This window comes from Triturus cristatus, chromosome 4_1 (assembly GCF_964204655.1).
Source record: "Triturus cristatus chromosome 4_1, aTriCri1.1, whole genome shotgun sequence".
Classification (NCBI taxonomy): domain Eukaryota; kingdom Metazoa; phylum Chordata; class Amphibia; order Caudata; family Salamandridae; genus Triturus; species Triturus cristatus.
In genome coordinates, this window is record NC_140585.1 from 933,992,138 (window position 1) to 934,009,155 (window position 17,018).

Sequence of the window (17,018 nt, forward strand, 5' to 3'; positions counted from 1 at the left end):
TAACGTGTGAAACCTATGTTTTTTTAAGTGAATTTGCAAGGTTTTTTAAATGCTAATTCCTAACTATAACGTGTGTGAAACCTATGGTTTTTTAAGTGAGTATATATAATGCATTATGCCTGTTCATTAAAAATTGCCGTTTCCCTGCAAGCCTGTGTGTGTGCCCGTTCCTTCTGGTTGAGGGGACATGGTCGAGAGATTTTGGTGCATGGCCACTTAGCACCTTGGTACCCCATCCTAAAAGAAGTACAGCAGGTAAAGTGGCAACTTTGGTGACTTTCAACGTTCTTGAAAATGCTGCTGTACCGCCGCCAATCCTGCAATCAGTAACACTAGTTGCGACGGACTTTGATTGCTAATCCATGCCGGGATTCCCCGAGGTGAATGGCGGCAGGATGAAGACTTATGGGAAGAGCAATATTGTGCGCTAAGCAGTGGTGTTAATGGCGGGAACGAGGTCGACACCCACACAGGGAAGGTACTTAATCCATGTCACTCCCACCATGCTGTTTTCGCCTATCGGAGCGAAGCTGGCGCTACAAAGATCTGGACACCGACAACACTAGTTGTTTTAAAAGGCATCCGACGAAGGAACTTACTCCGAAATGCATTATGCCTGTTCATTAAAAATTGCCGTTTCCCTGCAAGCCTGTGTGTGTGCCCGTTCCTTCTGGTTGAGGGGACATGGTCGAGATATATATATATATATATATATATATATATATATATATATATATATATATATATATATATTTATTTATTATAACCTGGCAATTATTGCAATTGTTGAGTTTGAGGTGCAGCCATGACTGACAGAAGGTGAACCCTTGAGTGCATCCCCTGCCCTCCCTTATCAGCTTAAGGCACAGTTGTACAAGGCTGTGATGCCGAAACTTAAAGGAAGTCCACAAAGTCTTTAGATCTTGAGTGGATAAAAGAGCCATAACATAATGGAAACGGTGTCACTTGAGTGCATCATATACCGTTTGAGGACTGACACCACTTCTTTAAAGAATTTGAAAGTTGGTAGTTGTGCAATGGTAAGATTTTTTCTGATCCATATTTTACCACACTTTGTATTTTTGAGCCATACACTATCATGTTAGAGTCAGAAGTATAAAAGAGATGAATCTTTGTTGCCATTCTTCTTTGAGCAATCCAGAAAAAGGTGGTTGTCTGAGTTGTACAGTATCTTGTAATATCGCTGCTGCTTGTGCCAAGATCACTGCTAGGGATTCATCACCAAGATCCCAGTTTTACCTTAGCGAGTGGCAACTATTAATACATCTGTGCTTTCTTTAAGTGTGTCAAGTTCGTTTTAACCTTGTGGAATGAACACTGGACACATGTCGTCTAAGCTTCTTCTACAGTAGAGCTGCTTAAACTCACAATGTCTAAAAAACAGCGTATTTTCTTCACATTCGGGAGGAGATTGCATGAAAGCTAAAGGTTCTGCATATGTGCTCCTGAATATCAAGGCCTGTGAACCCTCCCTTTAATCCCTGGATTGTTTGCTTTAGGCACTCTTTATGGTATACTGCCTTCTTAGAAATCATGACTCCATTAGCTTGGCATTTAGCTCTTCAACTTGCAAAGTCCAAGCACACTGCTGTACTTGGGTATCCACTTTAAAAGTTGTTGCGAGAGACAATGTTTTTTTTATGCATCTCATAGTCTTTGTTGTCATTGAAGAAACATTTGTGTTCAGACATGTAATGACTGGAACCTTCTTTTCTCATCTTAAATAAACGTGTATAATGAATATTACATTAACTGTTCAATACCTGTGTATTTTTAGACTCGGAAGAATCCATTTGCTTACCTTCCTTCCGCCAATGTTCAGTAGCCTAGTCCACTTCTATCTGATTGTAGCACAAATTAGCTATAGAATGGAGGAGGTTGTCTTAGTTATAGGACCATCATTTAATTGATAGTCTACATTTTTTCAGGTAGGCAATTTCATTTGTCAGGATTGTGAAGATCTTTCTCTATAGCTTTTTATCCTGCAGCCACGGCCATTTTCCTAGGAGCATAATCCGCAGGACATGTTAGATCCTCAGTTTTTACAAATGCATTGCTCCCAGTCAATAGCTGACCTACCTTGTGAGTTGCACATACTATCACCTTCCATTAACTTAAAACTTCTATTCATAGTTCCATCCTGTGGATACAGTTTCCTATTAACAAACACTTTATATAGATAAACTTCCCATTACTTCCACTGTTGAACCTGATCTCCTGTTAAACTTGTTACAAAATGGGCAGTGTTACCACTTAGGAATTGCAACTGCTTTAACAAAGGCTTACACAATTAATCATCCATATCCTCAATCATACCTCTACTCTTTTGTGCACATTTATCAACCTGCAATGGGGGTATCAGTGAAATATGCTGATCCATTCTGGAGTTATGAGTGAAAAACATATTTCGGCTGCTATTTTCCATTATCGTGGCTCATGACACTTGAGGCTAGTGGTTACAATACTTAATGTTACAATCTTGGTATAAACACAATTTCTGGCAAGTTTCGTGTTTTTATATAAAAATGCACAATTTTGGACGTATCATTTGGACTATATAAGCAGGCTGAAAAATGGTGTTCTTTAACTGTTTTTCCTGCCTTCCCATTACTACCAAGGGCAATGCAGGAGACTGGGAGGCATATTTGTTTAAAGTAGAAAAATGTGGTAGAGGGGTTGATTGATCTTATTGTTCATTGTATTCTGTCTCTGTTGTATATTAATATGGTAAGCTGAGAAATAGAATGTTCCAAAACTGCTAAACCAGGTGAGGCACTTTAAAAGAAGTGCTCAAAATTATTATGATACTGATTTGCAGTTTTGTTGTATTCCAGCGGTCAGCTGCTTTCGATGACTCCGCATTCCACGTTTCTGAAGGACATACAAAGTGTTTAGAAGAACCACAGACTGCGTTTCAAGAAATGGTGAGTGATCAGAAGTTGATCACAGGACAGGTGTTAACAGTGCAATGTTTGGGCAGGTGACCTAGGGGGGTAAGCACCAGAGGGAAAGTTATTGGGTTTCTATGTGCTTGATGTCATGGGATTGCTTCGTCTCCCACAGAATAAAGGTTTTGGAGAAGGATGGCACTAGTGTCTCTAGTGATAGAGAAGATGGGAAGATTTATAAGGTAACGTGAGCCTCAGTGAAGAACGAGGTAATAGTTTTCCAGCCAGCAGAAGAAAGAGCAAAGAGATCTGAGATCCTGCAAGAAATTTTAAGTTAAGCTGCCATGAAGGTGGTGATACTTGTGAGGAGGACTGAGCATAGAATAGAAATGACGAGCACCCTCATGTGACCAGATGCATTCTTCGAAGTGATATGGCACTTGCTGGTAAGATGTGCAAACATGGGATTTATATCTCAATAAACTGAAGACTTGTAAACAAAGGTTTACAAATAATTTACTGCATTTAAACGATAAGCAAGTAAAAACTGTTTGATGGTTGGGACTGCTATTGAGAGTTGCTGTTACCTGCACACTTGGGTTTTTGTTCAAACTGATGGAGGAAACGTGGACTAAACTTGTAGATTTGTGTTATGGTGTACTGCTAGGCTGAATAGTAGTGTCCTCCCCTCCTATTCAATTTCTAAGTAGGAGACCCATCTACATTTCTGCAATCTGTTGTACATTTGTCTAGGTTTAACAAAGAACACAGATACTCTCCCAGTTTTACACTGACTACACTCGCTCATTAAGCACCACCAATATTTATCTACAACTCTCTCTTTCCATCAACAGTCTTGGAATGCAGCACACCAAGACTACCAACTGTCTTTGGAAAGGAAACTCCTCATAGAGGATTCCAGATATACAGTTTAAAAATAGAGCAAGTAGCTGAGTGTTACTTTCTAGGTAAGTTAGTCTGATCTTCAAAGTTGGAAGGCCAAGGTATTGTGAGGTATTTTTTTGTTTAAACGTTTTTTATTTGTTTTCCAAATCAACAACTGCAACACCCATCCCCCTACCTCCACCCGTCCAAGGAGTACCGCACATTTATCATCAATACCAAGTGTCCAGGAGAAGGAACATCCTTCCCCCTCCCTCCCCCACCCCATGTCAGTGTGCCCCCGTCACCTACCCCTCTTCTGAAGTGCCCCTCCTCCCTAATAAATTATGTACGGGAGCCCAACCTCTCCCTAAGCAAACAGAGCCTGCCCTCATGCCGACCCAAGATGTATGCGTCCAGGGCCTACCGCCATTCCCCTTCTACTCCCCGCTCCCTGCTACCTCCTGCCTATCAGAGGTGCTCTCCCCTTCCCCAGCATCAGACATCACCCCCTGAAGTTCCACCACCAACGCTTCCCATGCTCGGGCCGTCGCTAGTGCCTTCTCATCGTCCCTCCGAAGGGCCAATTGCACCCGGAGCGTACCCTCAGCCCCCGCCCATCGCGCAAACGCCGCCCTCCACCGCAAGAAGCTAGGCCCCCCCCCCGGGATTTCCAGTGCATAGTCAGTTCCCTCTTGGCCATTATCAACCCCAGATCATGAAACTTGCTAGTGACCATCGTACGGCGGGTGTGGGGAAACCAAAGCAACAAACAAGCCCCCATTTCCGGGGCTATGGAGCGGTCCGTCACCTGGTTCAAACAATCCACAACATCAACCCAATAGGCGCCCAACTGCGTACAGGACCAAAACATGTGTCGAAAATCCGCCCACTCTCCCCCACACCGCGGACACTGAGAGTGTACCCCCCCGAAATATTGCAAGATCTTGGCCGGCGTCAGATACGCCCTGTGTAACGTAAAAAACTGGACTAACTGGAACCGGGCATTCCTCGTTCCCTTCCAGGCCCTCCGCACCAGCGTGGACCACGTGGACTCGGGGATCGCTTTCTCAAGGTCCGTTTCCCACTTCTCCCTCAGGGCATCCAGCGGGTGCAAGCCCTCCATCGACAGGCGGCGGTAAAGGCAAGTAATGGCCTTAGTCGTCCCCGCCGCCATCACTACATATTGGCAACCTGCGGCGGTCTGCGGCTCCGAAAGCCCCATATTCCAATGTTTCTGGAGGCTCACCACAAGGGCCGCATGGAGCAGAAAGTCCCCCCGCGGGAGCCCATAAGAGTCCTGCAAGTCCTGGAAGGGCAACAGCACTCCCTCTCTGAATAAGTCCCCTACCATCTGCACGCCCAGCTCCTCCCAAACAGCCAGCCCAGACCAATCTCCCCCATGCGGGAGCGCCGTACACATCCCCAGGGGGATCTCCGGGGCATAGGGGTGGACTATGGCAGCCCTCCTCTGACACCTGTTCCAGCACAGCACGTTCCTCCAGGGTAAGCTGGGTCAGGTCTAACCGCTGGTGGAGGACTATAAAGGCCAGCACATGCCGCGGGATCAGCCTATCCTGTGGGCCCTCCGGGCCTCTATACTCCCTGGCCACCGCCTGCGTAAGCCATTGGAGCTGGGCCGCCAAGTAGTACCACTCAAAATCCGGGGCTGCCAGGCCCCCCTCCGCTCACGGCCGCCGCAACTTGGTCAGCGCCACCCGCCGCCTTCCCGAGCCCCAAATGAAGCCCGTAGCCAGTGCTCGTAGCCGCGCAAAAAACGATGCCGGGATCCATATAGGAAGGGTGCGAAAAAAGTAAAGGAGGCGTGGCAATGCCACCATTTTCAACAGCGCAACCCCATGCTACTCCGCAAGCCGCGAAGGGCCCTGCCAACATTCCCCTCCAACAAATCAGTCTGGGTATGGTAAATGTTAACCCCCAAGTATCGTAAGCAGCTGCCTTCCCACCGGATCTGTCCCAACGCCCGTGGGGTCCGCCCTCCCTGCGACAACGGGAACAAGCATGTCTTGCCCCAGTTGACCTTAAGCCCGGACAGGCGACCAAACTCCTCCAAAAGGGCTATCGCTCCGCATCCGCCAAAAACATCAGCAGATCATCTGCATATAGAGAGATATAGTGGGCGTCCCCCCTCAGGGAAACTCCAGCATAGGCGCACCCCCGTCGGGCATGAGCCGCCAGCGGTTCAACGGCCAGGGCGAACAACAAGGGGGAGAGGGAGCAGCCCAGCCTCGTCCCCCTCCGCACGCGGTAGGGGACCGATATGGTAGCCCCCGTCTTCACTCGGGCCGTGGCATCGCTATAGAGCAAGGCGGTCCAGCGTACGAAGCCCTCTCCCAATTCAAACTCCCGCAGCACTCGGTATAAATAGGGCCATTCCACACTATCAAAGGCCTTTTCTATGTCGACCGACAGTGTGCAGGCCTCTGGGTATGCGTCCCGGTCCATCTCCATCACCCGCAACAACCGTCGAACGGAAGTGGCCGTGCTGCGCCGAGGGATAAAGCCCGCCTGATCCGGGTGAATTAAGGCGGTCATATGGGTCAAGAGGCGCGACGCCAGTATTTTGCTCAAAATTTTATAATCCACCGTCTGCATAGAGAGCGGACGGTACGCCGTGCGCGCACCGGCCTCTCCTCCAGGTTTCAGTAGGGGTACCACAATCGCCTCCCGAGCGGAGGCGGGCAAAACGCCCAAGCCGCCAGGCCTCGCTGTACAGGACCTGCAGCTGCGGTGCCAACAAATCCGGGTAAGCCGCATAGAACTCGACGGGCAACCCGTCCGCCCCCGGGGTCTTCCGACGGGCCATGTGCCTAATCGCCGCGCGGATCTCGCCCAGCGATATAGCACCCCCTAGGTCTTTCCCCGTCTCCGGGTCCAGTCGAGGCAGTCGGGCCTCCAATAAGAAGTCAGCAAGGCCTTCAGGCTCCCCCGCCATAGTGCTATCATACAGCCCAGCATAATAACTGGCAAACCGCTGATTTATCCCCATCTGAGAATAAACCGGGACCCCCCCTGCTTCAACCAGGGAAAGTATCGGGTCACCTCGGGCCGTCTGGTTCGCCAACCACGCCAGAAGGGATCCCACCTTCTCTTTCCGCGCGTGCTCGCGTAAGATAGCTATTCTGGTTAAAACAGTGGAGCTTCTCCACTCGCACCGCCACGCCCTCACGCGCCTCGACAACTGCCGCCAACTCACCGTCTCCCGCCTGATGCGCACGTTCAGCCGTCCGCAGCTGGGCCTCTGCCCCCTCAATCTCCTTCAATAAAGTCTTCCGCACCCCGGCCGTGGACGATATACAGACCCCCCGAACAACTGCCTTAAACGCATCCCATTCCGTCGCCCGGCTAGCCGCCGTACCCGAGCTATGCCCAAAATATTGTTCTATGCAGCCACTAACCTCAGCCCGGAAAATCGAGTCCTCCAGCAGCAAGGAGTTAAGGCGCCAAGTAGGAATTGCTTGCCACTGCCTGGACCATTGCAGCATCCCCACACAGGGGTTATGGTCCGAGATGGTTTTAGCTAGATATTCGCTATGCCGCATCAAAGTCTGGACATCCGGGGAACACAGTATACTATCCAATCGGACATACAACTCATGAGGGGCCGAGTAGAAGGAGTAATCCCTGTCTATCGGATGATGAGTACGCCAAGTGTCCACCAGACCCCAAGTATCCTGCCAGGCCCGTCTACTATTGGCCACCCGACAGACCACTGACTGCGCAAGGGGCGGGTGGGACCTGTCCAGCTCAACATCAGTCACTGACTTAAAATCCCCTCCCAACACCACCGTCCCCGTCAAATACGCCGCCAACTGACCCGACAGCCTGGAGAAGAACGCGGCCTGGTCTACATTAGGGGCATACACACTGCACAAGGCCATGTCCCTCCCGTCCAGCCGCCCCTGCACTGCTACACACCTGCCCTCCGGGTCCACTAACGTCATCAAAGGCTGGAAAGGGACTCCCGCCCTCACCCAGATCAGGGCACCCCGGGCAAACTTCGAGAAGGTAGTATAGAACAATTGACCACGCCAGCGCCTCTGCAATGCCTTCCCCTCCTCTCTATCTAAGTGGGTTTCCTGAAGGAAGGCTACCTGGACCCCTCTCCGCACTAAGTAGGCATGGACTTTGTATCTCTTCACCATAGAGGTGAGCCCCCTCACATTCCAAGTCAAAAACCTCAATTCAGGTGGGGTCCCCATCCCATCGCCGAGCCAACCACCCTTTCCTACCCCTCCGAGGCACACTGACAATCCCCTGAAACCCCATAACTCCCCAACTCCCCGGTCCCCCTCCCTTCCCCAGAACAGGTGCTAAACCACAGTTACCCATCCAAATACCACCCCAAACAGAAACCAAACACTCTGGTAGCCACCAGAGTCTCACTATGTCCGTGAGGTTGAGGTGATGGCTCTACGCCAGACGGGCTTGACGACAGTCCTCTTCAGAGCATCCACGCCCAGACTCCGCCAATCCTCCCCCAGCGCTCCGCTCCCTGCAGACCCCCCCGCTCTCTCCTCCAGGTCCCCTCAACAGTCCCCATCCGCCAGGCCCCAGCAGGTACCGGTCCCTCCCTGAGCCCCGCAAAGCCCGGCCCGGCCTCCCTCTCCACACGCACCCTTCCCGCCCTGCCCATGTCCCTCGGTCCATAGCCAGAGAACTCCCCAAACCTTCAAGCGTCCAGCAACTCGTCCGCCGTCCCAGGGGTAACATCAGGCAGCAACTCCGCCTCCCCGTCAGCGCCATCAGAGTGGGAGTCCTCAGTGCCCTTCCGGGAGCCCGAATCCTCACTGGGCTGGGAGGCCGCGGCCCCCGAAATCACAGAGACCGCCCGCAGTGCAGCTCGCCGTTCCAGCACCGTCTGGGACGCTCCCGGCGAGCGGACCCCCGCTGTCCATACCTTATTGCGTCTGCTGCGACGGGTCTTCGCTAAAGTTCCCGGCGGTCCCTCTCCATCAGCATGCGCCGCCGCGCTAGTCCGGACCGATTCCAGCCAACTTCAGGCTGCTGCGGGGTCATTGAAGAAGGATGTCGTCCCGTCCAGCACAACTCGGAGGCGGGCCGGGAACAACAAAGAGTACTGCAGCCCCTCATCCCGTAGCGCCTTCTTCACCGCCTGGAATGAGGAGCGTCTGCGTTGGACTTCCATGGGGTAGTCCGGGTAGATAGAAACCGGAACGTTCTCCACCTGGTAGGGACCCAGAGTTCTAGCCCTCTGAAGGATGATATCGCGGTCCCTGTAGTGCAGCAGGCGGGCCACCACCGGCCGGGGTGGGCAGCCCGGATCCGGGGGACGAGCTGGGACCCTATGTGCCCTCTCCAAGGTGTAAAACCGCGTGAGCCCCTCGGGCGCCACCACCTCTTGTAGCCAGGTCTCTAGAAAGGTTAGCATATCTCCCCCTTCAATCTTTTCGGGCAGCCCCACCACGCGAATGTTATTGCGGCGGTTGCGCCCTTCGGCATCCTCGGCCCTCTTCTCCAGAATCAACACCCTCCGTAGGAGATCCGCCGTCTGACCCTCCGATACTTTCTGCGCTGGCGCTACCAAGTCCAGCCTGTCCTCCGTTTGCTTGACCCTATCCACCAGCATCCTGTGGTCCGCCCGAAGCAGCCCCAGATCTGAAGACACCTGTGCGATATCAGTCTGCAACGCAGTTCTCGTGTCCGCTATGGCCTGCAGGATTTGGTCCAGCTGCCGTTGCTGGAGGCCCGCCGTGGAGTCAGCACTCGTTCCGCCATCCCGGCCACCGGCAGATTCTCCCATCGAGTCCGCTGGGTTCCCTCCCAGCTTGGGTCGCGGTTTGCCCATGCTCCAGGCCAGGAAGCACTTCAGGGAGTCCCCCCGCAATCGGCCTCCAGGCCTGCTCCCCGAAGCAGCGGCTCACACGTGGGCCCGACTCACCCCTCGCCGGCCGCAGGGACCTGCGCCTCCCTGCCTCCGAACAATGAGGACGCTGGCGTGCTCCTGCCGCTCTCCGCTGGGCGCCCCGGTGTGGAAGGCCCCCACCGCTTACCAAAGACCGTCCTCTCCGCCGTGGCAGGGATCAATGGCCGACCCCCACCGCTGCCCTCCGGGCCACTCGGGGGCTGCGTCACCAGAGCAGGCACCGTCCCACAGCTGGTCCTTCAAGCCTGCCACCCAGGGGCAGCCAAATCTCCACCACTGAGGCACCCGCAGCGCCAGCCGTCCACCTCTCGGCCCCCGCCTGCCAGCCAGCTGCACCGGGCCCTCTGCCTCCACTCTGACTCCGGGGCCGCCGCTCCCACCTCAGGCCCAACGCCGTCCTCCGGGTCGCCTCCCCTCCGCCGTGCGGCCACAGCCGCTAGTTGTGGCTACGGAGGGGCTCCCAATACCGAGCCTCTCGCTAAAGGCGGACTCCGCCCCGCTCCGCTGTCCACCACAACGAGACCGCCACTTCCGGGATCTCCAGCCGGTCTCGCCTCACTTCCGGTCGGCACACCGTTCGCTGTGGGCCGCGGCTGCGCGTCCCCGCACAGGCTGCCCAAAATGGCCGGCGGCCAACCGCGTCCGCCGCGATTTCAGCGCAGCGCCAGCCCTCGGCACCGTGCTCCACTCTGCCGTTCCGCTCCAGGGGCCCAGACCAGGCAGGGGAAGCCCTCCGGGAGCTACGGAGCACCGGGGCGACACTCTTTACAGGATTTTGGCTGGGCTGGATGCGGAGCTCGTCTCTCACGCGTCCATGCCCGTCGGCTGCCAAGCCACGCCCCCCCAGGTATTGTGAGGTATAACAACAATTCACAGAATGAGCAGCTTTAGTCGCAAATATGGGGGTTGTTCGACTTAGCATTGGTTACATTATATAATGCTGTAGTCATTACACAATTGATTTATTTGGCACCTATTTGGTCGTCACATAAGAACTAAATATTCACCACCACCAAAGAAATACCCCAGAGTGAGGGACTCTACCTCAGGAGCACAATTCCAATGAAATACGTCAGATTGGAAGTGGTATTTAAATCTTTTAACACATGGATCCTTCAGGCTGATATGCTAGACTTCTATATATTTAATGCTGATAACAGCCTTTTGTCTGTAGTCCAGGAGGACATGAATTTGGGCTACATAGTTGGAAAAATATGTATGGCTCTCTTTAAAAGCTGAGCAATATATTGTGCTGGGGGAATAAATACTGTACAAATTTGGGAGAATCCAGCATTATTGAGGATTATAATTATTTGATGACCTAGGAATCATCTGCTTTTTATCTTGGTATGGTCTGTGGTGGCAGGAGTATTCTGAAACTGTATGAAAGCGTAGAGTCAGAATACAGAAGGTTATTTCTTCTCTTGCATCTTGGACAGTTACTGGGATAGTTGCCCTTCTAGGTGATAACAAGAGACTGGCAAAGACTCCATAAATAAGCCCGGCTATGCAACCTGTGACACGTTTAATTTTAATCTCTGAAGGCTGCTTGTATCTGCAAAATCCTCACGGTTTAAATATACCTGGGTTCCAGTCTGGATCTGGAAATGTTTGACACAGCTGCCCTTTGCTGGTAGGTGATGCTGGCTCCCATTATGCGCCAGAAGCAGCACAGGTGTGACATCATTGAAGCTACTGTAAGAAGCTGGCTCTGTATATACTGTACCAAAGTAAGGTATAGTGTGCAGAGAGTCCAGTGCAACCCCAAAGGTAGGCAGGGGTACAAGTAGATAATACCTTACTCTATTTGTGGTAGTGTGGGCGAGCAGTAAGGCTTTATCAGAGGGTAGTGTTGAGCATTTATTGTACACATTCAGGCAAGATATGTTGGGTGCAGGGTGCTGTTTTGGCATCAGGTGCCCTGTTTTTTTCAATGGGAGTTGCCGGTATTGGATTTTGGCTGCTGGCTCGGTCCAGGAAGACTTTCGGGAGGAACCAACAACTGGGCAGATAAGTTGGAGGGCTCGGGCCGTAGGTGCACTTCGGGTGCTCTTCTCCAGGGTGCAGGGTGGCTGGATGAAGGGGTGTCTTTTGTGGAAGGATTTCACCTTATTGGGCCACTGGGTTGAGGGGGTGTCTCGGTGCAGAGGCTGCAGCTGACTTCAGGGAGTCCTGGAGGGGTCAACCCACTGTGGACTCTGACTCGGAAGCGCAGGGGGACCTTGCTGAGACCAGTGCCCCTTATTCTCCATCTCCCCCCCCCCCCCCCCCCCCCCCGGATTTGGGCCGTAAGAGCCGGGTGCAGTGGTGGTTCCAGATGTCAGGTTTCTTTATCCTTAGCAGACTCAGAGTCTGTCTTGGGAATTTCTTTTGAACAGAGCTGCTGTTCACAGGAGATCTGGTCTTTGTTTAAGGCAGTCAGTCCTCCCGTGGTTTTTGGAGGTCGCTGGCTCCAGGACAAGGCGATTTTTGGCGCAGGATCTCTGGATACTGCTGACGGGCCAGTAGGGCTGGGGCCAAGTCAGTTGTTCTCTGCAGTCTCCTCTGCTGGGCATCTTCTTATATCCTTCTTCTTCGTAGGTTCACAGGAATCTGTCTTCTTGGTTCAGGGCTGCCCCCTAAATACTGTATTTACGGGGCATTTTGTGGTATCGAGGCAGTAGCCAATGGGCTACTGACCTTAGGGTGACTATACCCTTGGTGTGCTCACCCCACGTGGGGGAGTGGGCACAATCCCTAATCCTGATTGGAGCGTGCCTGCCCTCTGCAAGATGGCAGGCACTGAAGAGTGGGCTTGACCTCGCCTCCCCCACCTGAGGGGTGGGGTTTGCAGAGCTGGGCACACCTTTTGGGCTGTTTTAATTTTTCCCTCCTGTCTTCCCACCGAAAAGGAGGGAAGACAGGAAGGGGCCCTGCTCTTGATAGCAGGAAAGGCTGGGGGTCGCGTCGCGTTATAAAGACGGTAAGGCCTTTGAAGCTCCCCTGCCACAGACGGCTGTTCCTGACCTGGGGGAGATGTGGCCACCTCCACCCAGGAAAGGCTTTGTTTCTGGGCTCAGGGAGCGAAGGCTCCCACTCCAGTGTTCCAGAAACTTGTGTAGTGGTGATAGGTTGGTGTTTACCAGTCTGGAAACCCACCAGAGGCTGGTCGTTTTTCAGGGGGCATCTCTAAGATGCCCTCTGAGTACATGGTATAATAGATCCCACACTGGCATCAGTGTGGGTTTATTATGCTGAGATGTTTGCTACCAATCTTTCCAGAATTAATTTAAGCCATTATGGTGCTGTGGAGTTCGTACTGACAAACTCACAGACCATATACTCTTTATGGCTTTACTGCACTTACAATGTCTAAGAATGGACTTAGACACTGTAGGGGTACAGTGCTCAGGCAAATGTACCCTCACCAGTGGTATAGTGCACCCAGCTAGAGGGGTGCCTTACCTATACTGTAGGTAGTGGGTTACAGGCATGGCACACAGGTATGTGTGCCATGTCGACTCTTCACTTTTCTCTGCACCAAAACACGCAGCCTTAAATGGCAGTGTGTGGATGTTAAGGTTCAGGACCTCTAAGGGTGGCACAATATTTGCTGCAGCCCTTAGAGGCCTTCCCTGGTCACAGTGCCCTTGGTATCCATGGTACCTTTTACAAGAGACTTACATGTGGCCAGAGAGGTGCCAATTGGGGGTACAAAGGTACAGTTTTGGGAAAGAATACTGGCCCTGGGAACCTTATTGGCAGGGACTCGGGCACATCTAGTCAAAGTGCATCAGAAATCTGGCAAAAAGTGTGGGGATTACTGCAACAGAAACCCAGCTTCCACCAGCTACATAGTTCCACCCCGGTGTAATGTCAGTTCCCTTGTTTCTGCACCCTTCGACACAGATCCATTGCTGCTATTCATGATTTCTTCACATCTGAGTATTTTCCTACAAAATGTCAACAAATCATGCAATGTTTTAGCCTTGCTGCTCTAGGCTTGGACAGATGTCTAGTTCCAACCTCCCACGAGGTCTGCCTGAAGTGCCTGGGGCAGAAGCACATTTGAAGGTTGTGTGAAAAGTACAACATTATATACACCAAGGCCATTAAGTGAAGTGAGACAAAAGTCTTTATAGGTCGCAAGAGCATGATGAGTGTCGACTCAATGCTGGTTGCAGTCAGACTCAGTCTCGAGGCGATATTCCTCTCCATCCTCCAGCCTCCATGTCCTTCAAGGAAAAGAAGAGGAAGCACAAGAAGAGAAGGGATGACAATTGTCCTCACAACTGATCAGTTTCCCATCTTAGGTCAACCCGTCTCTCCCCCCCCCCCCCCCCCCATCTCCCTCCCCCCGCCCCCCACCAAACTCATCCCCCCATCCAGCGGACTCTTCTTCTGAGCCAGATCTCGTCAAGATCATTCCGCCTGAGGAGCTGCTTTCAGCATCATTGTCTCCTTTGCCTGGTTAAAGTCCTCTGGGGTCCTACCCCCTTTTTGGCTACAGGGTCAACTTCTGCCTTATTGCCATTTCAGGTACCAAGGCCCATGCTGGCCTACCTGTAATTCTGTGTTCCAGATTCTAACCATGCACATTTCCTCCATGACATGATGGCTTTTCTTAGGAACTCCGCATTCCACTCTGGAGCACCTCTAGCCTCCATGGAACCGTTTGGGTTCCAGTTGGAGTACCACCAGCATTTTCGCCCTCTGCCCCGTTCGAACCAAAAGGGCTACCTTATGGGGATACTCACAGTGCTAGCTGGTACTGCTCTAGCGCCAATCCCTGTGCCTGTTGTTCCTCCAGCTCTGGTGGGCCAGCAATGCCAGTTCATCCACGGGTACAGTCAAAGGCAGAGAGCATCTTGATGTGCTCTAGAAGGAAGACCCACAGACTAGCTGAGAAGGCCAGCTATAAGGAAGAATCCCACCCAGGACCCAAATGGTGACCGAGGTATTAACAAACTATGCAGGTCTGATTCAAATCCCTTCCAAATGCTGGATATAGTGCCTCCTGCTGTTGACAAAAGCAATGAGGCACCCATTTGCTGCCTCTTGTTTTCTCTGAAGCTGTTAACTACCTTGCATTACAAAATGTGAGTGAGCTAGATATATCTCCAGCAACAGAGATAGTGAACCCTCCAGCCATCTCCTCTTTTATGCTGTGATTGGTAAAAGCAGCGGACATGTTGGAACTGCCCCTGCCAAAAGTCAAGATCAGGTACAATATCCTCCTGTTTCTATGCCGGCAACAACAGAACCCATTCTTCCATTTAATAGGGCTTGCTGAACCTCATTAAGGTAGTTTTGGACAAGCCAACTTCCACCCCAGCCGTGAGCTGGTTAATTGCAGCATAATATAGGCCTGCCCCTGGGATTGCTCTTTCTCTCTGCTCATGCTTTCGCCAGAGAATTTGGTGTTGCAGACCTAGTCTTGTAGAAAACGAAACCCTTGTACTTTCCCATCAGCTCTGCCGGATAGAGAATCCCACAAATTTGAGCAGTTGGAAAGTCGGTGTTCTTGACAGGAAGTATGGCCCTGAGGCCCATGAATGCCACATTTCTGCTTGCCAGGTATACCCTTGCCTTGATGTCCCAAGCTTACTAGTCCATTTGAAGGACGACTTTGCTGAGATGGTGAGGTATGATTAGGATGCCTCTGGGCAAATCACTGCAGGCCTCTATACTGGCACTCTGTGACTGGGGCCAGGAGTTCTTCCTTAGTCCTGAGAAGGCAAGCATGACTGGGATGTTAATGTGCAGGCAACACTTATGAATGGGAAACACCAACACAATTTTGAGATTTATGGCAGGGAGAGGTACAACCTGAACTTTGGAACTTTAGTACCCAGCAAGGAATTGCAGACCATTCCATACGTTTTGGGAGCTTCTGCAAGGGGTTTTCTTATTGCTTGTGTCGGCCCGCCTAGACCACCCAGCAGCCAAACCAGCTTTTGTAGCAGAGGGTAACAAAAGGCAGACCAGCCCAGCAGCCCTCCTCCTTCTCTTTGTTCTCCACGTGCCACCTCGAAAGCCGTTTCAGCTTCCATTATGGCAGCATATGTGGTCTCTTGGAGGGAAGGTGTCTTCCTTTCTAAAGGCCCTAGTGTCAGACCAGTTGGTCCTAAGGATCATAGTAAGTGGGTCACCCTTCCTTTCTAACTAGCACTTCTGCACATCACTCCTCTTCAATCCGGGAATCACCTTTGGATCCTGTCATGATGTGTGGTGGCCCTTTTGCAGAAAGGAGCAGTGGAGTTAATCCCAGAGCAAGAAATTGGGCTGGGATGCCACTCACAATCCCTAATAGAGCTCAAGAAAGACTGCAGCTTTCAACCAATTCTAGACCTCAGGCTCTTGAACTTCTATCTTTGCAAGGAAATGTTCATGAGGGTGACCCTGGTTCAGCTACTTTTGGCACTGGAAGCAGTAGCCTTGATGGTGTCCCTCCTGTGTTTCCAGTCACCAATACTGCAGTCACACAGGAGGTACCTGTGATTTATGGTAAGTTCTATCCACTACCATTTACTGGTCCTCCTTTTCGGGGTGACATCGGCACCCTGAGTCTTCACAATGGTGATGTTGGTGGTTGCTGCACATCTGTGCTAGTTAGGGATTACAATATTCACACATCTTGACGATTGGCTCCCCAAGGCAAGCTCGCTCTAGCTGAAGTCTGACCACCTATGGGCAACCGCATACAAGCATCCCTGTTGGTCGGCCAAACTGGTCTTATCAATCAACTTGCCGAAGTCTCACATAGAGCCCTCTCGGCACATCCTGTTCATTGGGCAGAACTGGACACAACATCTTTGAGAGTTTCCCTCCTCTGCAGAGGATCCAGAACATTTTTTGATATGAGTCTGATGTTTCAAGGGGGAGCTCAAGTTCCAGTCATGATGCTTCCTGCTAGGTCAGCTGCCTTCCTTTCGTTCTGCTGGTCCGTGGTCGTTCCTCTTTGAGGGCAGAGAAGTGTTGCCTCTTCTGCTGCCGCGCACAAAACATAATTTAAATAAAATGGTCAAAATGGACATGACCATTTTCGTGAAGTGCATGCTGTGTCTCGGGGACGGTGACATTCCTGCTGTTGATTGGCAGCAGGAATTACTTTCTTAAAACCTAAAGTGAGCGTGTCAGATTGGCTGGCCATCTTGCGACGGCCAGCCCGACATGCCCCCTTTAGCCCGCACCAATACCAGCTGTAAAACAGTTGGGCAGATTGCAGGCATAGGCTCCTACTTTGAAAAGGAGCACTGTGCCAGCCTGCTCCGACCAGTCATGACGCTACTCTCATGCTGAAAACGGCATGAGAGTAGCTCCAGGATTGTTTAGGGTTC

At 51.7% G+C, this 17,018-nt stretch overlaps 1 protein-coding gene across 12 annotated transcripts in view; it reads left to right on the plus strand.

The window, feature by feature from the left end:
- LOC146855858 (uncharacterized) overlaps positions 1–17,018 on the plus strand; it is a 922,371-nt gene that overhangs the window by 424,743 nt on the left and 480,610 nt on the right. For all 12 annotated transcript variants that reach the window (XM_085653813.1, XM_085653801.1, XM_085653802.1 and 9 more), the window contains one exon: positions 2,856–2,945. In XM_085653813.1, coding sequence (XP_085509939.1) covers positions 2,856–2,945 — 90 coding nt within the window. The remainder of the gene's footprint in view (positions 1–2,855; positions 2,946–17,018) is intronic.